General features: G+C 39.5%; 2 protein-coding genes across 4 annotated transcripts in view; one reads left to right on the forward strand and one right to left on the reverse strand.

Annotated features, from left to right (window-relative positions):
* CCDC85C (coiled-coil domain containing 85C) overlaps positions 1-5,538 on the forward strand; it is a 107,465-nt gene extending 101,927 nt beyond the window's left edge. For all 3 annotated transcript variants that reach the window (XM_065685399.1, XM_065685400.1, XM_065685401.1), the window contains 2 exons: positions 355-453; positions 1,787-5,538. In XM_065685399.1, coding sequence (XP_065541471.1) covers positions 355-453; positions 1,787-1,876 — 189 coding nt within the window. In that variant the 3' untranslated portion in view covers positions 1,877-5,538. The remainder of the gene's footprint in view (positions 1-354; positions 454-1,786) is intronic.
* Positions 5,539-5,634: 96 nt separating this feature from the next.
* On the reverse strand, positions 5,635-22,863 carry CCNK (cyclin K). Its single transcript, XM_065685398.1, has 11 exons — positions 22,676-22,863; positions 20,868-21,134; positions 19,757-19,838; positions 19,058-19,189; positions 18,158-18,263; positions 17,959-18,016; positions 15,916-16,085; positions 14,127-14,407; positions 10,123-10,156; positions 9,107-9,178; positions 5,635-6,950 (listed from the first exon to the last, which is right to left on the reverse strand). Exons 2-11 carry the CDS (start codon positions 21,062-21,064, stop codon positions 6,328-6,330), a joined length of 1,755 nt encoding a protein of 584 aa, XP_065541470.1. The 5' UTR covers positions 21,065-21,134; positions 22,676-22,863; the 3' UTR covers positions 5,635-6,327.
* Between the last annotated feature and the right edge of the window lie 165 nt (positions 22,864-23,028).

The following is a 23,028-nucleotide window of genomic DNA, read 5'->3' on the forward strand; positions in this document are numbered from 1 at the left end:
GAATGCATGATGGAGGCAGTATGGAGGGGGTTGCCTTGCTAGGGGTGCTGCCTGGAAGGTGGGGCTATTAGCAGCCTTCCTGGAAGAGATGCGTTTGTGGGCACAGGCAGCTCACTGCCACTTACAACATGGCCCCCCAGGACAGTGCTGGCAGCCATACCATGCAGGGGGTGGACAGATGTATGCCATCACCAGTGAAGGAGGAGAGTGGAGGCACCCATCTTCATATTGTGCTCATCTTGGCCCACCTCGAGGCTTTGTGACTCCTGCCAATGTAGATACTGGTTAATGATGCTGTTAGGGACACGTAATTATTTGAGGAGCATAATGCTTTTGTAATGTTGTTTTTTGTAGGTCCTTGAGGTCCATGAAAATCTGGACAGGCAAATGCAAGACAACTATGAAGAAGACCTGAGTGAAAAGGAGAAGGCGATCGTTCGTGAAATGTGCAATGTAAGAACTCCTGTCAGTAACTCTAGGGGTTCTTTCAAGGTCTTGTCTTAGAAGTATGGAGGAACAGGGATCTACTGCATAGAGGCCCTGCTTGATGTGAGATCCACAGGCACAAGGGCAGAGTGGAGGCTCGGCTGACCACTGCTTTGGGTATCAGTAGCCCGAGTGCCTCATTCATTGCATGGAGCAGCCTTTGCTCAGCTGGCAATTCCCACCTTGCTGCCTTCAAGGGTGTACAGTAGCTAGTCCAGCTGACTGAGAGCTGTGCTAGGGATGCTCCATGGCTAGGAGAGTCCTGTTAGCACTTAACTCCACCTGCGCCCTCAGGGACTTGGTTTGGGCTGAGCAGCAATTGGTTGCCATCTTTAAAGCTGTTTAGCTTGAATGGGTTTGAATCTAAACTGTGAGATAACATCAGAGGGAGAATCTTCTTGTCTGAAGCAGTTGGACAGCACCATGATGTGTGGAGTGCTATCAGCACTGCTAACATGTTGGGCAACCACACTGTTAACTGAACTTGCCACATCTTCCATGGTGGGCCTTCGTACCAAACCTCTGCTCTGCGGTGCCTGCTGCCGTGGCACTGTCTCCAGCTGCAAAGCACCTCTGCCATGCTTCGGCTTTGAGCAGAGTTTGAGAGCAAGCATCCTTGGCAAGGGCTGAGGTACATCAGTTGCTGGATACGTATGAGCAAAGCCAAGGCCACAGTAAATGGGCACATGCTCTTTAGGGTATTTTGTCTGCTTAATGCCACATTCCCTTGTGGCAGGGGGAATGGTAAAACACCGTAACTTCATCCTTCCAAATGGACTAATTTCTGTTTGTTCGTCATCAGCTGGTTTTTCTTTAAATATTCATTTAATGTAGGCAGATATAAAGTGCTTTGCAGCTTCTTATTTCTGAAGAAATTGTCTCCCTCCACCCAGTGGCCCTAGAGTGATAAAACTGTATGTTTGTAGAAAGGCACAGATGTGTATTTTTAATCATTGCCTTTTTCATTCTTGTTTTCTGTTCATGGTAACATCTTTTCTGTAAGCATGGCAGGGGTGACCTAACATCGAACGTAACTTCTGAACCTAGTGTATTTGTTTATACTGCTACCCAAAGCAAAAACAGTTCTAATCTCAAGAGGGACTAATTAGAAAAATTCATCAATGGTGTTTTCCTTGGGAACTGGCGCGCAGGTGCCATCCAGTGGCTCTGTTGAGAGTTGCAGCGCAGCTCCGGGAAACGGCTGATGGTGACTTTCAGACTGCAATTGTAGAAATACTGCAAAGCCTCACGGAGTTCGGATTTTAGTTCCTTTTCCCCACCCAATTATTCTTTCTTACAGGTTGTCTGGCGAAAGCTGGGTGATGCTGCGAGCTCCAAACCCTCCATCAGGCAACATCTGTCAGGAAACCAGTTCAAGGGTCCCTTGTAGGAGCAGCATCCCGGAGACTGGAAGTGATTGATTCTGTGAAGACGGAAGAGGCAGAGCTCAGCGTTTCTGGCTGCCTGTTCTTTGGGAGTTGGGGTTGAGTTTTTTCAGGGTTTTCTTGTTTTCTTTTTTCCCCCCAGCTTTTTTTTTGTAACAATAGTGTAAATATGGCAGCTAAAGGCCTGATTTCCAGGCCGTGGTGCTCTGGAACTACTGTTCAATGGGTAACCATCCAGTAATGCCAGACTTGCATCATTTGTATTGTAGTTCAAACCTGCTTTGTTGTAATGGTCTGTTTGTAGAATTAACTAACTCAAGAGAATTTCTATGAGGAACAAGAACCCTTAAACTACAGAGAAGTCACAGTTTGTATCACTCCTGTCCACCCGCTTGTCAGTGATTCATAGTGGCTCCAGGCAGCACCTTCCAAGGCAAATGCAACTTGAATTTGTTGGCTTACTGCCTGCCAAGCTCTTGAGCTGCTAACACTTACTTTTGGAGGTCCTTATTTGGAAGAATGACATGCAACTGTTTTCACAAAGCGCTGTGGAAAATACTGAGTGGTGAGCTAAAAACGCCAGCACCACTCTGCATTGTATGGTGGTACTCACCACACAAGCCTGCAGAAAGGTATGAGGCTCCATGTCAGCTGTTAATGAACTATTCTTCCTTAAAAATGACAAGAGATCTGCAGTCACAATGTGAATGAAGTCACTTAGCCACACACCAGTATTCCCTACAAACATGGCAGCACTTTCCTTGTACATCTTCTGCTACAGAGTAATTCATCAGAAACTGCCATCCTCACAGTGCTTGTGGTGTTCACAGGATCTTCGAGAGCAGCAAACCTTTCACATAAGGAGGATTCGGGTGGGGTTTTTGATGTTCTTGCTGGATCCCTCACCTATACTGGTTCCTGTGTAAGGTGCCCGAACAACAACCTTGCGGAGCTGAATAAAAACGCCATAAACACAGGCTGTCGGCTGAGACTACTTTCTGCCATTCAAGCTTTATTTTTGTTAATGAACCAAAACAAGTGGGGTTTCCCTCTTCAAATGGTTGTATATAAAACGATGGGACTTACATTCTGCTATTGTGGAGTAGCTGCTTGTATAGTTGTAAGAATTTGCCCCCTTCTTTTCCAAGTTGTTGAAGCAGCTGCCCCTGTATTTCATTAGATGTTCTTTCCCAATAGTCCAGGCAAGCAGGGCTGGGTTGTTAAACTCATTGGTGTGAAATAATTTTAAAGACAGGCATGTGAAAAGATCAAAGCCTCCTCTTCAAATGTTGCATTGATTATAGTGATTAGTTTGAAGATTTAATGACCTCAAACACCATCACTTTCTTTTTATCTCCATAAGAATCAGTCACAGCTACAGACAGCTGAATTAACTGGACGGGTTCTTCCTCTTGAATTAATTTGTTCTACCAGTTGAGTTCTTTGATTTGTGGTATTGTGTTAACAAGGAGCACCAATACAATACCAAGGAGCCCTTGCTGCAAGTTATGAAAGGTAATTGGTCCCATGGTATACAATAAACTAGTTGCCTGGGTGAAGAATTTGCAGTGTCAGAGCTGGAATCTGTAACCAGTAAAAAATAGAGAAGGAATACAATCAAAGTACACAGTATCCAGTAAGAGTAAGCACCGCTTCATTATTCATATCAGAAACAAAAATGTAACAGTCAAGATGAATAGGTTATTTTTTAAAAAGCAAGAACCATCCCCCAAAACACAGGCACATACTCTCACTCATACATTTACCTGTAGCTTATTTCTTACTCAGTATGAAATCAGCTCTCAGTCAGCGAACACTGAGTTAGCTAACTCTTAAGTGTAGTAATATTTACATACTATGGAGTCAGGAAAAATCCATTCTAGAGTCTGTCTCCTTTAAAATATAGCATCTTTGGAGGATTGTGGATTTCCTCCTCTTCGCCTTGTGTTTTGACCACCAGTTTCTAGTCACCATTGATTACTTGTCTTCCGCCTGTACAATTTATACCTTAAGACTGTCGTACCAGAAAACGTGATATAAAGCGGAGACATCATTCTTCTTTAACATCTAATATTGAACAGAGGGTTACTTTAATCTGTCTGCTTGAAAGCCTATTCTAATTTTGGTGGCATCCAATCGCTGGATTAAGTGGAGAATTTAAGCATATTGGGAACAAGGTTAATTTATGTCACTGAATTTTAACTAAAGCAATGCAAACGTTGCCAGCACTTGTAGAGAGTTAATTGTGTTGATGAGATACTTGCTGTTTTAGGAGTGTGTTAGACTAGCAGGACCTCTGAACAAGACAAGAGCTGTATTACTAATCCATTTACTAGTCTCTCCAGATGTGTAATACTCAAATATTCCCTGCTATCACATCTCTCTCAAAATCTGTTCAATGACTTCAGACAAAGCTTGTTTTATTCCACCTGCAGATCTCATCTCCAAAGGAGAGTGCTGCAATTGAGGTCTATTAGTGCTGCAAATCCTGAAGAGCCCGTTTACAGGGTAGCCAGTAGTTCAGCTGAACAACCTTTGTACTCTTAGGGTAGATTCCATTTTTTTTAAGATTCTCTTTGGCAGCATAAATCTTCAGCGTAGAAAGCGTGTCACTGATATTGCAGAAGAACATACTGTACATTGGGATGTTCTTGTCTGGGGGCTTTTGGAATTGCTACTCTTCATAGTTAGCTCCATCTGAGCTGTAAAGTGTCTTCCTTGGGTAAAATGACGCTCAATGACTTTACAGGATGACTTGGGTGCTGAATTTTCAGTTGTCTAAGAAGATGGTGTTTATGCATATTTAGATGCATTCACCTACGTGCTAAGTCTTCTGTGAAAGCTATCTGAGGAGCTTCAGGTATTCAGTTGGAGGGAAGCAGCCCTTGAAATAGTGGCCATTAATTTGATGTATTTTGAGCAATAGTCTTAAGTTAAATTTCCTCAAGATTGAGGCCCTGGGTTCTGCAATCCTCTGACAAAGAAAGCATCCATTGTTTACACATGGACTTTGCTTACTTAAGGAAAGTAAAATCACGTCCTTGACTTTTGTTGGAGTGGCTGAAGTAAGCAGCATTTCCCTAACAGTTTTGGAAAGGCTGTGGTATAACCAGCTCCAGCTGGCTCTCTGCACCTTGAGAAGACTGCTGAGCACAACCTTGTTTGAGAACGGCACATTTTTTATCCAAATACTAGATATAAAAAGAAATCAGTGTTAAAGTGACCTTTTATCTTTCTAAAAACTGTGGGGGAAGAATACTACTGATCTTCTTCAAAGTGCATGGCTGTAAAGTGATAAAATTGTATATTTTTCATAATGTGGGGAAAGTCTATTTGTGCTGCTTTAGAAATCAGTTTAAAAGTTTGATTTCTGTTAAACCTGTGATCTTACAGCCCTGCTCTATTTTCTGTAAATGATTTACAAAGAACTGGAAAAGTCAGCACCTGCTGTTGTGTATATAGCAAAATTCTTTAGACCTTAGCACGCGTTTTTACCTGTTATTGAACCACTCTGGCTTTTTGGGGGCGGGAAAGTAATAGTACAGATTTTTTAATAATGTGTGTAAAACATTCATTTGAAATATTTTAGTAAAAATGAAGTAAGAGACTGATTGTGATAGTGTATACTTCTAGTTGAATAAAATAAAATACATCCTTTTTAAATAAACTGATGAATAAGATTTGGGAGACCCCTGCTGAAATATCTTGCAATAAGTACCACAGTTATGAATTCTGAACTAATAGGAAAAACCTGGAAATCCACTAAATTCAGAACCAATTTTATTTGAGTAGATGTGAGCAAGGTAGTCCCATTTATAACCAGGATGTTCATCACAGTAGGCCGTTACATTCAGACTTTCACACTTACAAAATATATATATTATGTACAGGAATTTGCAAATAGGTGTAAACATACAATACTTTAAGATACCAGTACATTCCAAACCAAAAATATCAGCAAGGCCAACACCTCAAAATGATTCCAGTCAGCTAGCACTCAGAATCTCTCTTAAATACAGTAGCTTTTACGCTTGACATTGTGTTGTTTTAACTGCTAAACACAAAAGTTTCTTATTACGTATCAGATTTCATGGTATCTGGCTATTTTGATAGGCAAAAATAGGCACTGATTTCTAGAAGGAAATTTTCTTCTTGCTGATACAATTGAGCCAATATGGCTGGTTTTGCTAGTACAAAGTAATCCAGTGCTGGAATAACTCAAGACAATTTAAACTTAAGTCAAATGTATAAAGTTAGGATACTGCAAAGCTGATTAAAATCTAGAAGCCTATATAACTCACCATAAACAATACTGCAAACAGATCAGCTAAATTTTCATTTCACCTTCTCATTTCTTCGTCTAAATTATACAAATTACCCTCCTCTTCATCTTTACAATGTAGGTTTTGGCTAGCTACTCCTGCCTAGAAATGGGTATCGTGCAAATTACCTCATGCTATCTCATCCACGTAGCACGTCCAAGTCCTGCTACAGGTGGCATACCAGGTGGTGGAATTGGAGGTGGTACAGGTGGCTGTCCACCTGGGGGAACAGTAGGTGGGGGGTAACTGGCTGGTGGCATTCCCAGCCCTGGAGGCGGATGAGGTGGTACTGCATGAGTTGGAGGCAGTCTTGGAGGTGGGAAATTAGGGTTGTATGTGGGTGGAGGAGGATATCCTGGAGTAGGAGGTGGAATATTGGGCGGGGGGAAAGAAGTAGGGGGTGGAGGTGGAACTGGTGGTGGAGGGTTGGGAGGATAGACATGCGGATGATACGGTAGATGAGCTGGTGGTCCATAGGCTGGTGGTAAGCCTCCGTAAGTTGGTCCTTCTGTTTTCATCATTGACTGAAGACTCTGATAACCCTCCCCTGACATATAGGAATTTGTAGTAGACATCCCTGTAATGTAACTGGTGGGGGGTGGGGGCGGGGGACGATGCGGCAGAGGTGGAGGTTGATGTACTGGGGCAGGATGAGCAGGAGGAGGAATCTGGACCTTTGGCATATCTACTGAGTCCACAGTAGTAGATTGCTCTCCTTCTCCCATTGAAACCGCAGTTGTCAAAGGAGGCTTGCGCTCTGGAAAAGAAAATTTCATTCATTTGTTTGAAGGACAGTGGCTATAACAGCTCCTGAATACTTTGTATTTTTCTTCCAGTTAACATATCAAAAAAGGACTCAATTCTCCAAGTCTTTGAATGCCATGTGATATTCAGTCAGACCTTATGCCACCAGAAAATAATTAAGCTGCCTAACAAAGATCCAAGGTCAGCTTTTCCCATTCTAAAACTTAAATACATCTTTTCTTACTACTATTTTCTTACAATTTAAATACTGTTCTGCAGCCAGCAGAAAGCAGACTGGATGGACAGAATCACAACTAACAGATTCAAAAGTCATGGGACCCAAGAAACCAAAATTCCTTTGATCATGCTTCAATCTTCTTTAGTCCAGAAGAAGGACTCCTTTCTTCCTCTTTTATACTCCAGGAGCTGGCCTGGGATTACCCTCTGCAGTTCACTTGCCTCCCACATTTGGAAATCATTTGAGAATACAGTCCAAAGTCTCAAGACTTTAACATTTGGTTCTAAACCTGTTTATAAAATGAAAACTGGAGGGTAAGTAAGAAAGAGCAACAGGTTGCCTGGGACATGAAATCTTATCAGCTTTGTTCCACTGATTTCAGGGAACTCCTTACCTGACAGTCTAGGGAAGTTCATGAAAAGGTCAGAAATTTACAGAACTATACTTGGCCATTTCTGTGAAGAACATGCTTTAAGCTGTCTTCTCCTTAAATAAAAATCCAAGTTATTTTATTTCCTCTTGATGCAGACATTATAAAATAAGGAATACCACAATGAGAAGACTGACCTAATGGCAAGATCTCTCTATGGTCATACAGTCAGTATTAAAATGCCCAACAAGAGTTTAGGTCATCTTGACATCCACCTTGCTTTGTATATATAAAATCTAAGACATTCTTCAGTAAAAGTTATTTAGAAGCAGATGTAGGGCAGTAATTTCCAGTGACATACAATGACTAAGCTGACAGTGCTAAACGGAATTTGAGAAATCCACCTTATAGAACTTCTGTTCATCTAGTCAATAAGCATTCTTGATTTTTACCTGATTTTTCCTCAGAGCCCCCAAAAACAATCAGTTGGCCTCTAAAGACTGTTCTTAAAATATTTCAATGCTTATACAATGATTTGCTTGTATAAATTTTAAGAAGAAAATTTTAGATAACATGGGAAAAAAAATTCGTTACCTGCCTGCATAGGATTTACCTTATCTAAACAGCCCTAAGTTTAACAGCAAAATTGCCCCCTGGGACAAGTACATAATTAGATCACGCAAGGTGGGTACGCTGGCTGTGGCACCTATGATTTCAATGACTTGTAGTTCCCAAATTATAGCAGGCAGCAATTTCCCCATTTGCTTATTTTCAGAATAATTCTGGATGCACTCAAGATTTAACAACTGAAGGAATAAAGAACACTGTATTTAGAAGAACCCCTTCATTCTTAATTTGATTTTAACAAACAGGAAAAATGGTCTTACTATATTTCAGAGCATTTATTCTCTCTTGTAGTTCCCTACTAGAAGCTGTCATCTTAGAGTTACATTATGGACCACGCTTCATAAAATATTTATGTCATATTTAAGGGTCACTGGAAGGACAGCTAATGCATCAAGTCACTGGAAGCACATTTTTATAACAGTACAATTCATTTTGCAAACATAAGACGTGTGCAATGTTTAAGTTCTCTGGCATATACAAGCCATCTTTTGGGAGACAGGAAAGAAATCATCCCCCTTACTGTTCAGAAGTTACACACCTGCAGAACTTCTATACTAAGGATGTAACATGGAGGACTTCTGTAGGACAACTGGAAGCTACTTTAGTAATGTAATATGGCATCTGCCATCCTTTTGAGCACGAAAGTCCCTTTTTTGCCTGCCAGTGGCAATTATAGTCTTCTAGGCCTTTAACAGTCACAACTCTGTTTTGCCTTTGTCCACCTAGTACAGTCTTGTTTCCATCACAACTTCTTTGCGTCTGTATGGAAAAGCCTGTGCTACCAAGCTCAGATTCCCTCTAGAGCTTACCTACTTTTACTTGCCAAACTGATTAATCAAGTCAACAACCCCTGCCCCCTCACTGACTATCATCTGAATGAAAAGCAAGGCAATTAACAGCAAGAGCAAATGTGTATAAGAAAATGAAAGCTTACCTGGAGGTGGATGTGCAGGAGGTATTGGTGGATGTGAAGTTTCAATTTTAGGAATTTTAGATGGTGGTGCTTCTAAAAAACATTTGGAAGTTCCTAATTGGGCACTGCTTTGCAATATTTTCCAAATTCCAACTCTGGTCTCACACTAATGATTATCATATTACACTATGCAAAAGTACAGTGGAAATCCTACATACTAGCTACGTTTAATAAAAGGAAGCTAAATTAAAGACCTGTGCATAAATAAAGTGGCATCAAGCATTACACAGAAGTCTTCTAAAGAATACATGCCTATAAGTTCAAGCTGTGTATTTTTTAACTAGGGATAAGTTGTCCAATAACAGTAGATAAGTGAAGACGAGCATATATACATTTTTCTAGCACAAAACCATAACTTGTAAATAGTTAAACCAAATCTAAGAAAATATTGAACTATTTTCTGCTAAGGGAACATGTGTCTAGAAATAAAACCCCCTAAGAAGAAGAAAACCCCCTAAACACAAAGAACTAGATGTGATCACTGCAATGAAGCATTTCTTAATCTAGACTATTTATTGATATGAAATACTTTTCACTGGCAGCCATGCCAACAACTAATTACAAATGTCACTTGACTACCAACAGACATATCATTAGTGCAGCTATTTAATGACATGGTACCTTCAATTACTTCAAGGTCCTACCATTTGCTGAAGAACTACTCCAAATGATGCACGGAGTTATACACTGTGAGTTAAGTAGGCTAGCAAGAATTCTACTGAATAGACTGTATTAAGGGGCTGCGCTTGGGAAAAAGTTATACTCCACTTTTTCAAGTTTTGCACTTAAGAACACTTTAAGTTACAGTTTATATTTAAAGGAACATTTATAGTTACAGTATATATTTAAAGACACATCATTAGGCTCAAAATAGTTTCAAACTACCAAGGCTGTAAGCAAACAAACTTAAATGTACATCAGCAAATTACTTTGGTTAAAACAGTAAAATGCAAGCAATATAGAATATCATCCTTTACCTTGTGTCTTTGTCTCTTCTTTTGGAGATACAGCCTGTTAAGAAAAAAAATAAAATAATGGAAATAAGACCTTTGCAAAATACAAAGCATTTTAAAATGGTAGTAAGTGAGCAAAACAGGAAACAACTTGCAACCTGCTGAGAAGTATTTGTACGGTTCTGACTAAAACAGAAACGGTTTCCAACTCAGAACCAGTTTCCTCCTCCCTTCCATAAAAAGAGGCAGGACAAACCCTTTATTTATGCCTGTCTTTTTATCAGGAGGCTAATAATGTCCAGTCTCTTCAGACAGATGCAACACAAACACTGAACAAAGTCAAATCACATCGGGAAAGCCTAGCTTAACTGACAGAATGAATAAGACTGGAGGAAAAAAAAAAAAAAGCAGGTATTTTAGATACAGCATTTTGCTGCTGTTTTCACTGTTGAGTACTGCATCTCATTTACTTACTTATCATCCACTGCACGTACGTCACAGTCCGGTACACTGCTCACTGAGCTGAAAGCAAGAGACTTGGACTCCATTCCCAATTCTGTTTTGACCTGTCATGCAACTTTCACCAAAATCACTTTGGGCCTTTATGCTTTATTTACCAGGACAGGAGGGTAGTGAAAGTATTGCTCAGTGTAAAACATTTTGGAAGCCTTCAGATGGAAAGGCACTGTATAAAAGCCAAATACTATGCTAGAAAATAAACTTTATGCATACTGAGCAAAACCCATAAAACCTCCCATCATCCTTCCAATCCCAAATTTTTGGTTGCTTTTTTGTTGTTGTTGTTTTGTTGCAAGAAGTCTTTCCAGCTTACTTAGTCCAGCTGAGATGGCTAGTGATGGTCTTTGAGAAAAGAAACCTCACTGAAATTTTAAGTACAATAAGCATAATTACAAACATATTTAAAATTAATGATGCATGGCTTCTCTGTCTTTTGAATGAAAGGGTTCTTTTTAAGGGACTGTTTACCTCCAGTGGCTTTACCTTCACAAACTGTTGCTCAGCCCCCATCACATTACTTTCCACAGCAAGAAGGAACATGTATTTTAGTCCAACTTGAACAATGTTCCTTAATTCTGATGAGTGTTCTCAAGATTTTTGCTGTCCAATATAAAGGAACCAAAGGCCTGCTTGTGGCTACCTCATTCTCATATTCACAGTCATTTCAATTCATCTCCAGCCACCTTCTTTCTGGCTGCTGTCTTGCTTTTCAAGGACAATCTTTACCTTTCCATTCCAAACACACATACTTTTCTTGATGACTCTCACAAACTCATCTATTGCCTTCATTTTGCTGGGTGGTCATTTCTTGATTTTCTAGCACTAAATTCCTTGCCTGTAAAACTGCATGCAAACATCAGATCTCTCTGCACGTTCAAACAGAAGCAAGTCTTCACTACGTACTGCAACATTCCCAAAAATCACTCATTCTGTGAAGTCAGTTAATTGTTTCAAGAGACAAGTAATTCCATTATTGTGCATTTCTTAACATGAAGCAGTGTTCAGAAAATAATGTCACTGAGGTACACTGTTAGAACGGAAGAAGCAACAGGAGCCAAGTATCTCATGTGACAGAAATCCATGCATCAGTTTAAATCGCATTTAAGCTAAAGGAAAAAAAAATATTAATCAAGAAGCAACAAAACCAAACCATATAAAAATTAAGCCACTTCTCTAATAATGGCAGCTGCCAAGAGATGAAGGTTTTTTTGGTCCTTGCACTGCACTGTACTGCTCCAGCCATCACATCCCAGGGTCAACATTATCCATTAGCATGCTGATTGTTATTTAATTAGCTAAATCCATACCTCAATAGAGCTGTTCTTTCACTGCTGTTCCCATATGCATTGAAACTGTTCCCACTAACAGTTCCTAGTTTAACCAAACTAAATACTGGTGAATCATTAGATGTAAATGGGGTATGTTTTTAGTGAAGACAACTGAACATTAAAGTGCTCCTCACTACTAGAGATGTAAAGGATGTGCAGATACTTTAGACATTTGGTATAAGCCTGTAAGTCATAGGCCAATGCCTCAGCTAGTTGAAAGTATCATGGCTCAGTAGAAGGTAATGGAGTTATACGAGTTCTTTTAAACAGATAATACAGCATCCAGGAACAAAGTGTATTTATGTTCTGTACAAACCAAAGGAGAAGTCACACAAAGCCCTATTTATAGGAGGCAAACATTTTAAGTAAGGTTTATGGTACATCTAACTGAAGAACATTTTAGAGGCCCTACACATCTTGTTCCCCTAGACTGCTTTCTGGAGAACAAACAATTTCAGACCATCACATTTGCTTTTCTCAAATTCATGCTGTCTGTGCTGTCCTGCTAAATGCTATTGAGTCACCTTTGCTTTATATCTGTTCTGGACGCCTATGATGTACCAGGACTTACACCTTTTTATCTGCACTATTCACTTCCACTGGTACAGGTTTTCCAGAAAAGTTGTGGCTGCCCAGTCCCTGGAAGTGTTCTAGGCCAGCCTGGATGGGGCTTTGGGCAACCTGGCCTGTGGCAGGGGATTGAAACTACATCTTAAGGTCCCTTCCAATCCAAACCATTCATGATTCAATGATGTTTCAGGCATTTTTGCTGTGGGGGCGGGGAGAGGGAAGAGTGGGTGGGGTAGGGAAGATAAGTTCATTGCCCAACAGATCTAACAACCCATGCAAGCAGAATTTATGCCAATGGCAAAAGAAGTATGAAAAGAAATACTGACAATAAAGAGCTCTCCCAATTTTCCAACCTAATTAACAAATTTTATCAGCTTTCTATCCTAAACAACTCCGAAGTTCAGTGCAAGAATTATAAATTTCAGCACAGATTTTTCCCTCTAGTAGTAGGATATGTTCTGCAATCACAAGAGACCAAGTTTTACAGCACTACATTCTTCTCTTTTTTTGGGAAGCTGCTATCAGAAAGATGCTGCACTCTTCCAGTTCTATCTCATTCTATCATTTGTTGCTTCTTCCTGTTTTTTGGGTTGTTTTTTCTGTTGTTGTTTTGGTTTTGTTTTTTCCTTGATGTCTGTTCTCTAATTTGGGCATGCATTAATTACAAGTTAGAGAAAAAGGTGCAAAAGCGATACAAAATTTACTTTCTAAATGGACTTGGTCCAAACGTTTTACTTCTCAAAACACTCTTCTTACTAAGTACATATGAGAAAATCTGCGTAACACCTTAGCCCCTATTTTGTTTGGTTGGTTTTTTGTTTCCATTTTTTCGGTTGTGGGTTGGGTTTTTTGTTTGTTTGTTTTTGTTTTTTTTTAATATAACATACAAGTGAAAAAAAACCCCTCACCAAACAAACAACAAAAAGTGCAGATTAAAGATCAAAAGCTTCAGCTGAATTTGATTATTGTGGGAAAGCACTCTGAGTACTTGTGATATTATGCAACTGCTAATTTGCTTTTTTATTTTCAATGACGGGGTGATAATACAGACAAAGTGAGACTTCAATGTATGATACATTTATAGGCTTCTATTGTTATTAGATTATTTTGAAAGATTTTAAGAATTTTAAAATTTTGACATACATAGAATGGTGACTTCTAAAAGTAAGAGAATTGTAACCAAAGACCAGAGTGAAATAGCGTCTTCATCAGCATTATGCACATCTACATTCAGGTATGGCACAAGAGACCTTCCCTAAATCAAGCCTGCTTAACAGCAGAAACAACAGAACTTGATAGTACAGAACCACAAACAATTAGAATCTTAATAGGTCATACTGACTTAAAAAGTCCCTCCACTAGTTTTGCCTCAAGTGCTATACAAATGTGGTATGCCAAAACTAACATACTTGCCATATAACCGGTGAACAGTTTACTATCTACACTAACATACCTTGCCCTATAACCAACAGAAGTCTACCATATCAAATTAATTGCCAGGCTCATTCCTAAAGCAAATGCAAGTCTGCTGCACACTGCAGGCTTCAAATCAAATGAATATCGGATCAGCTTGAAAATAAAATGCAAGTTACAGTTCAAAGTTAAACTTACTGCCGGTCTTTTAATCTGTCTAGGAGGACTTGACTGGGGAGAGGGCTTTTTAGATTGCTGTGCTTGCGTTTGCTGCTGCTGCTGCTGCTGCGCTGACTGTTGCGACTCTTTTTGCTGCTGAGTCTGTGATTGCTCTGAACCCTGAGACTGCTGTGACTGCTGCACCGTAGGTGTCTGAGGTGTAGATTGAAGAGATGGTGGCTGCTGCAACTGGTGAGGCGTATGATGGGGCATTTGCTGTTTTCCCTGTGAGTATAGATCCAGGATCTGATGACAGATGTCTTAAAAAAAAATAATAAAAAATTCCAAAATATTATACACCCATAATGTACAAGTGTACATTTAATATACAATTATAAACTCAGCTTAACTCTTTTAAAACAGCCTATTTTTCTATTTATATTTGCATTTCAGAGTTTCTTCTGCCTATGCTGAACAACATGTAGATGTAGATGCACACCTTCCAGAAGAAGAACAAAGTGTCTTGGTATTAATATACCACATCATTACTGTGCACTTGGACAGCCAAGTAACTGTGTAACAACAGGGTAGTAATACAGTAAGAAAGTGAGGGAAAGAAGATTACATGTTAAAACTTACATGTCTAGTTAGGCCAGTCAGAAGAGTTTTAGAAAACTAAGTAAAGGGCTAGTACTAAATTCTTCCAACACATTAGCAACTCGAGGCTGTAAGAAACATGTAGGACCAACTGATAATCAGATGCAAGAGCAGCACTCGAGGAAAAGAAAACCTTTCTAGGAAAGCTAAATGAGTTCATGAGCATTCACTGATGCAGTAGCAGAAACTGGAGAAATGCCCATTCTACAACCTTCTTTGATGAGGATTCAACAAAGGATCTACCTGAAACTGAAGGAACTCTGAAAAAAAGCCACAATAAAAACACAGCAAGTAACCGTCTAAGAAATCTTCAGAACTGTAGGATATTCACCTAAAAGTTTCAAGAGCAACACATAGTATTCCACTTAACAAATTTTTAGAACCCCATGCCAGACTGTGATAAACATAAATTTTTAAAGGCTTCTAAAGCAATTTATAGAAGTTTGCTTTGCCTGACATTTATACCAGCTAAGACAGTAAAAATTTTAATGAAGACAAGTCAGTGACCACATAATCACTATTTAATTAACAAGAGTCAAGAAAGGTCTAGGTTTATTTTACGAACTTCCTGGGGCTCTCTCCCTCAAAAGTACAAGCAGCAGGTAAATGTAAGCAATATATACACACAAATGAAATATTACCAAGATATCTGTATTGATGACAAAGATTCGTAATTCATCCCATCAGAATTCAACCCCATAATCTGTTCCTCAGTCACGGTACACCATAAAAAACAAAATCAAAAAACAACCTAGCATAATTCAGTTGAAGAGGTCAATCATCAGTGAGAAGACCCCTGGAAATCAGGCTCCATTAGTTCAAGTGTTCACCAGATTTCTTATTTTAAATGGGGAAAAGGGAATAATTAGAACAATAGAAAACACACACCATGACAATTTTGCAGCTAATTAGCTGTGTTATAAACTAAACAAATCATAAAGGAAATACAGACCAAAAGACTTGTCATGATACCCAAGTGTGCCTGCAGACTAAGTCAGTCTAATCAGTTTAATTTAAACCCTGGTTAAGGCATAGCACATGTGACCTGAGTTATATACTCTACGCATGATTATTTTGACTAAATAGATAGAAAGCAGTTTGCGTTTACTTATGACCTAGATCACACAGTTAAAGGAAATACTCCTCCATCTATGGCAAATGTTTTTCATACCTTCCAGAACATCAACAGGAACATCTTGGACAAATTGCTCCCACCATCGTCTGTACATTGGTTTTGATGTCCATTCCTGTATTTCAAACTTACACAAACGGCCTGCTAAGTACATAACTGCAACAGCTATGATCTCAGGTTCCCACTGCAGTGACAGTGTGGTGCAGAGACTGGAATAAAAATAAATAATAGTAGTAATAAATAACCCCCACAACCGTGAAGATCTCTGTCACAGTACAACACTTCAATGTACAACAGCTATAATTAACATGGTATAAATTCCCACAACACTTTAACATCTGAGACAACTAAAATTAAGATCCTTGTTAAACCGAAGAGTTTACATAACTGTTTCTGCACTACTGCTATAATGAAACAAGGTAATTTTACACAGGTAATTCAGAGGACATATGTCTATACAAGCAAAGCACCACTTAGAACATCCAGTTTAGAGTTGAAAAGTAGAAAACATAAAACTATATGAGTGTGGAAGAAGAAGGAAAAGACAGCATTATATTCCAAGTAGGGGCAGCTACTTTCCACTGATTCTCACCTGCAGTGTTAACTAAATATAGTGTTCATGCTTATTTCCACATAAGTGTGCTGTCACTGCATGACAGTGGTTAGGGAATGACAAGCACATTTGGAGTTTCCCAATGTTTTGCTATAAAATGTAAACAAATACTACTCATCCCCCTCTCCCCTGAACAGCTAACATGAACTTGTAAAGCACAATGCAAGTTTTAGATCAAGCTGTAAAAACTGTAAAAGGTTCTCTCCTGAATAGCTTCTCATAAAGCTAATGCTAAGACAACTGGTATTATTGATATTAACTAAGTTCCTGTCATAATCAAAGTTACTGTTTTCCAGTATTAATTTTAAATTACAAGATCAGGTTTTCTCTTTTTGTTTTCCTTTAACTTTACCTCCACAGACTCTGTAACAATCTGCTTAAAGACTTTTAGCTCCAGCTAGCCAGCTAAGTCTTTATTATGTCCTTAAAGTTCTCCCTGGCAGACTCAGCAGTGACAGTCAAACCATACTTTTTGTTCAACCTGTAAGATCAACACCCAAAAGACTGACAGCAGCTGAAGTGAACATCTCTTGACATCCAAATACATTAAACAACCTTTGGCTCAAATTAATTTAGAGATTTTAGGTGGTATCTACAGAAAGTGGACCACACTGGGGTACTACAAATTAGGCATGTAAATAAAAAAATGCATGTATTTTTTTATGGTGTTCTATTGCTGCAGGTATGACTGAAAGCATTTCTGGATAGTCAGGCCACTCACACTTTTTTTTCCAGTTTTGTACAGAAATTAAAAATTACATTTAGCCATCCTTGCTCAATTAACTTGCCCAGCTCCGCAGAATCCTCTTCAACAAGGCTACAGTGTATTGAGTAGTTTGGTGGGGTTTTTTGGTTTGGATTTGGGTTTTTTGGGGTGAGCATTTTTTTTTTCAGTGCCACACTACACATGAAAAGTGCTTCTACACACACTCCTGTTAAGTGATGTGATCCTTATATTGCAACTACAAAATTCAAGAAATTGGAAATTTAGCACTAAAACCTGTATTCCTCTCTGAATTTAATGGCTAGGTTACTTCTACCAAAGCACTGCTGAAAAAAAAAAAATATATATAAAAAAATAAAAAAAAATAGTATTGACCGACACAATGGAATTGGGAAGTGGCAGCTTCACCCAGGAAGTGCCATGTTTCTCAGACTGGGCAAAAAGTCAGCTTTTATCCTGGAGTTCTATAGTTTTGTTTGGCTCTTTCAAACAGGAACTTTTTTTTAATGCAGCACTAAATCATTACCTCAAAACTGCAAAGGTCTTAATGGTCTACTTCTATACTTATCCTAGATTCCCCACTCAATGGAACTATCATGGTGATGATGGAAGAAATGCTGATGAACATGACCATGAAAACATGTAACAAGCAGAAAAGAAACGTGTCAAAGAAATACCTAATCACAGACTGAAGTAAGCAACAGAAAGCGTTTCACTTTCAAAAGGTTTTGTAGGAGTGTCTTACCTGTCATTAACAAATGTCCATGCCATTTGAACCAGTTTTTGAATTTTATTTTTGTCTCCTGAAAAACAATCAGGAAAGTTACAAGAAATAAAATTAGGACGGACAAACAGGATGGAATAGAGTATTCTTGCACTGTTAATGTAAATTAAGTTCTGAAAATTAACAACAGGTATTACTTGCTCACCCTGTAATATTTTACCTTTGAGTTGTTTGGCATACTTGAGAAGAAACTGGTATGGATGTTCCACTTGCAAATCAAACTTTATTGTTTGTAGTAAGATTCTTTCAAGGACCATCACTTCTTCCTAGAGAATGTTACAGGGTAACCACAATATTATTCCTTCTTTTACTCACATAAAGTACCAGCACAAATACTTTATGCTGATATAAAGCATGACTGCACACATCTCCAGGCAAATATGCTCGTCTGCTTTTGCTTGATTAGGGTTTTTGCCCCTGAGAGGAACAGAAATCTCTCTAACTTCAAACATTATTGTAAACTCAGATACTTTTCCTTCACATTAATTGGAGTCAGGAGAGGGGATATGGTGTTTAAGATTGTTTTCCTTCATGGAGGAAAGAACAAAACCAGACACAGCATGAAAATGCCAAATAAACAAAATTGCAACAAAATGGTAAGCTGTCACAACATCCCTCTCCTGAGTTTCAGATCCTTCTGCTATTATTTATAATGAGCAAGTTTCGAGAAACACAGTTTTGCTAAGTCAAATACTCTAAACAGGAAACTTCAATACTTTTGAGATTCAGTTCTTTGACTTAAGATTTGCTATTGCTTCCTAAAATGACACTAAGACTGTCAAATATGATTTACATCTTGGTGACACTTCTAGCTCTAACCAGAATTACTCAAATTTACTTTAATTTGCAAAATAACATCAGAATTGACATGAAATCAAATGTAAACTTTTTATACAGTTATCCCAGTAGCCTATCTATCACATTACCCAAAAGAGCCATAAATGCCTGCTGAATGTATAGTTAAAATTAGAACAACTGAAAATTGGCCAGTGCTCTTAGGAATGTATGCCACTTTGCTTGAGCAATAGGATGAAATCAATTTCAACATGAGTGTTTTTACCTTTGGGTCATCTCCAAACTGTCCAAACTGTACATCATTTAACAAGCTACGAGCTGTTTTAATTATATCTTTACATTTCTTAGGTGTTTCTTCAACTTTTCCTGCTAGGAAGAGACAGCAGGCTCCTGTCACCTAAAAAACAAAGTGCTTTCAAGAAGTTGTCTGCATGTACATATGCAATATAGTCTAACACTGTAAAAGCACTGTCAGTTTCCATTAACAGTTCTGTGAAAGTTTGTAAGGACTTAGCAAGCATATTAATTTCTAATTTTATTATGATGTTAATTTAAACCTTTACCTTCTCAAAGGAAAAACTATAGAATTTGGAGGACTGTCTTTTATACAGCTTCATTTCAAGGTCAGACACCCAAAGCAGAATTTGACCTGAACTATCAAGGAGTCTTAAGATGCTATTGCACTTCTTTTTTTCTTTTAGCCAATACAGGAGCACCAGCACTATAGCTGTTACTTCTAAAGAACAGTATCTTCAGACATAACTGCAGTGTGTTTCTAAGCCTGAACAGAAATGTACAGCCAAACAAGAACAGTGTATTTTAAGCTGTTACGATTTAAAGATAAAACACGTATTTTTCCTTGAGAGTGGTGGCCAGCAGTAGTACCCAAGTGACTTAGCACCATTTCAATAGTGCATGCCCAGTGCAATCACTGTACAAGGTCATCAATACTGTAAATACTTACATATCTTGGGAATTGTTTGAAGGAATGAAACATATAAAACCGATGGAAATAAATTATTCCAGTTGCTAGAGTATCATAATGTCTGTGGTGCAGTATAAGGACTTTCAAACATAAAACAAATTTAAAACCAAACATGCACAGAGGAAAATACATATTCTGCTTTATCAAGTACCTCAAGTTCAGTGACCAGCTACAAAACAACAAAAGCAAAACAGGAGCTTTAGGGGAAAAAATGCCACAAACCCCTTTATGGTTCTGTAAATATGATTCAGCCCAGAAGCATTTACTGGAAGCGTGCAAAGTCACCATCACATTTATAAGAAGATCCATGCAAGGTCATCCTGATGTTAAATCACACCTGCTTCAGAGAAGATCAAAACCCACAATAAGTACAGAAAAGAACAGAACAATTATCATTTCACGTTAAAATGCTGGTGAGGAGAAAGGTCATATCTACAAAGGGAAATAAACTCTGAACACACTCCCCACTCTTTAATAAGAGTAAAATTTCATCTTCACCAGGTTTTATTAAACAAAGAACTGAGGGGATTAAAAGAAGCATAGGAATATAATAAGAAGCAAGAAGTTTAAGTGGCAGTCTATGAGAATGGAATTTACTAATATATACAAAGTTGTAAATCCCAATCTAAACAAAAAAAAAAAACCCAAACCAAAACCAAACAAAAAGCAACAAACAAAAAAAACCCAGCAAGAGGGGGGAGGTAGAGGTTATAAGCCTCAGAGACAAAATATTGAATTGCAATATCCAATATAGGAAATTGAATGCTAAATGCAAGACTTGACAAGTTACATAGATTCATCTACTAAAACACTGAGTTTCACAACTGCCAAAAGTCATCCTTAATTGACAATTCTATATCATCTTCTCTGTTGCCAAAATGTTTCAGCTGAAATGTTGTTCATCCAATGAATAAAAAATGATAAAAACTGTGCAGGAACACGTTACCTCAAAAGCAAACTCAAGGAGGTTTTTGATTAATGATTAAGAAATATTTGAACAGCTAACTGAGCACGTGACATTTCCTGTAGATTCATTCAGAAAGTCCCCATTCACAAAGACATTTCACAGTAACATGAGTTTAAAGGATACAGCCCTAAACGTGTTCCCACATCGAATATGAATCTGGCCCCTTCCCTGCGGTATCGTGCCTCAGTAGCTGGATCAAGCCCTTCTAGCTGTGACGGTGTATGTGCCAAATCTTTCTTATCCCAGTACCAACATGGCTTTGTATGGTCCAGGTTTGCCAAGTTTACAGAAGGGCTGGAATTTTCCTTATTCTCCTTCATTTATTAAAACAGAATTGTTCTTGCTTTTTAAGTTTTCAAAAAGGAAGTCTTCAGAGAGTCGCTTCAGAACCTTTAAGACAAAAGGAACTCTTAAAAAAAGGATTCCCCCCACCCCCGCCTGCTCAAAGATGAGTAAAGAGGAAGGTGGGTTTAGCCTTGCCCATTAGAAGGGACATTTTCTACACTCAAAGACAAACAATATTTAACCTTGCCCTTATCCTCTCCATATTACCACAAAGTCACCTCAAAGAAACAGACACTGGTAATCTTTGTTATTACCTGTTTAATAAAGAAGCTTCAAGAATGCATTATCAGCTCTATCAGTTCTCAGTAGAACAACTTTCACTTATTCTGTCCATAAAATAAGGAAAACCAATTCAGTGATGGCAAGATTTTAAAAGTTGGGAGGGATATCAACTCACTATTCATAACTTTACCAGCACTTCGTGTATGTATATTCAATGTATGTACATCACCAAGCTCTACAGGCAACTTTCTGGTGTGTACGACTGACGTTCAGCCATGCCTTAATTTACAGACAGAATGGAGGTTGTTTCACTGCCTTTATTTCTTTCATGCACAAGACCATTCTTAGAGTAATTCAATAAATTACAAATACTATGCTCAAATTACTCCAGTCACCTGCAAAAGTTCACTTAACAAATAATGATTACGATGCAATAGATTAAGCAAAACTGTCAGAGGAAGACCCAAGCTCAAAACTTTTAATTTTAAACTGTTATAACTCTCCAGATGTTTCCTTTCTGAAAACGGAAGCAAGCTCACATGAACTGCTAGAAAAACGATGCCTGTGATCGGTATCCTGATCAACTTCACGAAGTTTCTCTTTTTCAGAAAAAAGGAAACCGTCTTTGTTTCACATTGGTTTTGGAAGAACCTTCACAACTGATGGTACCAGTCACAGACCAATCCAACCTTTACCACAAATAAGCAAATAGCTACTTAAAACTATTTCAAGAAGCAACCAATAAGCACCCTGCCACGACCACACGTTCTTAACGTCTTTACCAAAAAAACGTTACTTTCTACAGCAGTTACGGTTCTTCTTCCTCACAAGCTATTTTGCCTCCTAAACTCTGAACAGTTTAAAACCCAATTAGTACTAAAATCGCCCGAAGCAACAGCTGCTACTACACGCGGCGAAAGTATTTTTGAACTCAAAACTAGAATAACCGAAAGCATCCTAAAGGAACTAGCTCAAGCACCCCAAACCGTAACGGCCGACAAGAGCGATGGAAGTCCTGCTTCTGACCTTCCACGCACCCAACAGACGATCTCCGTAGCCTAATCCCGGTGTTTTTCCACCCTACCTTACACGAACCAGCCCACTGAGAGCCCACTCCCGTCCCCTAGAGCTCCAAACCGGCGGGGTGTGCCCAGCACCTCCCAGAGGCTGCCCGCCCGCCCGCCCGCCTGCCGCCGAGGCTGCCGGTGCCCGGGGAGGCGCTCGCTCGCTCGCTCCCGCCCCAGCCTCTCCGCTCCCTTCCCCTCTTCCTCAGGCCCCGGCTCCCGCCAGCGGCCGGCCGAGGAAGAGTACGGAGGCCCCAGGGGCCGGCGCCGCGCGGCCCCACACGTGCGCGGCGTACTCACAGGCCAGGCGCGGGGAGGAGGCCCCACCGGAGCGCGGAGCCTCTAACGACACCGCAACCCCCGCGCCCTGCGCGCCGCCATCTTGGGAACCAGGCCAGGCCGCTCTCGACGTCATCACGTCGGCGTCACATAGCGCGCGAGGAAGGAGCCCGTGCTGCCTAACGGCCAATGAGAAGCGGCAACTCCTGCACCCCGGCCAATCCCGTCTCCTTCAGCGGCGGCTAAGGGCAAGAAGCAGGAGGGTGACGTGCCCCCATGGTCTTAAAGAAGGCCAATCAGAAAGCCGGCGGGGAGAAGATTGCAAGCGATAGAAGCCAATAGGAAGCTGGAGGCATGGGTTAAACCCCAGCCAA

This window comes from Lathamus discolor, chromosome 6 (genome assembly GCF_037157495.1).
Source record: "Lathamus discolor isolate bLatDis1 chromosome 6, bLatDis1.hap1, whole genome shotgun sequence".
In the NCBI taxonomy this organism is placed as follows: domain Eukaryota; kingdom Metazoa; phylum Chordata; class Aves; order Psittaciformes; family Psittacidae; genus Lathamus; species Lathamus discolor.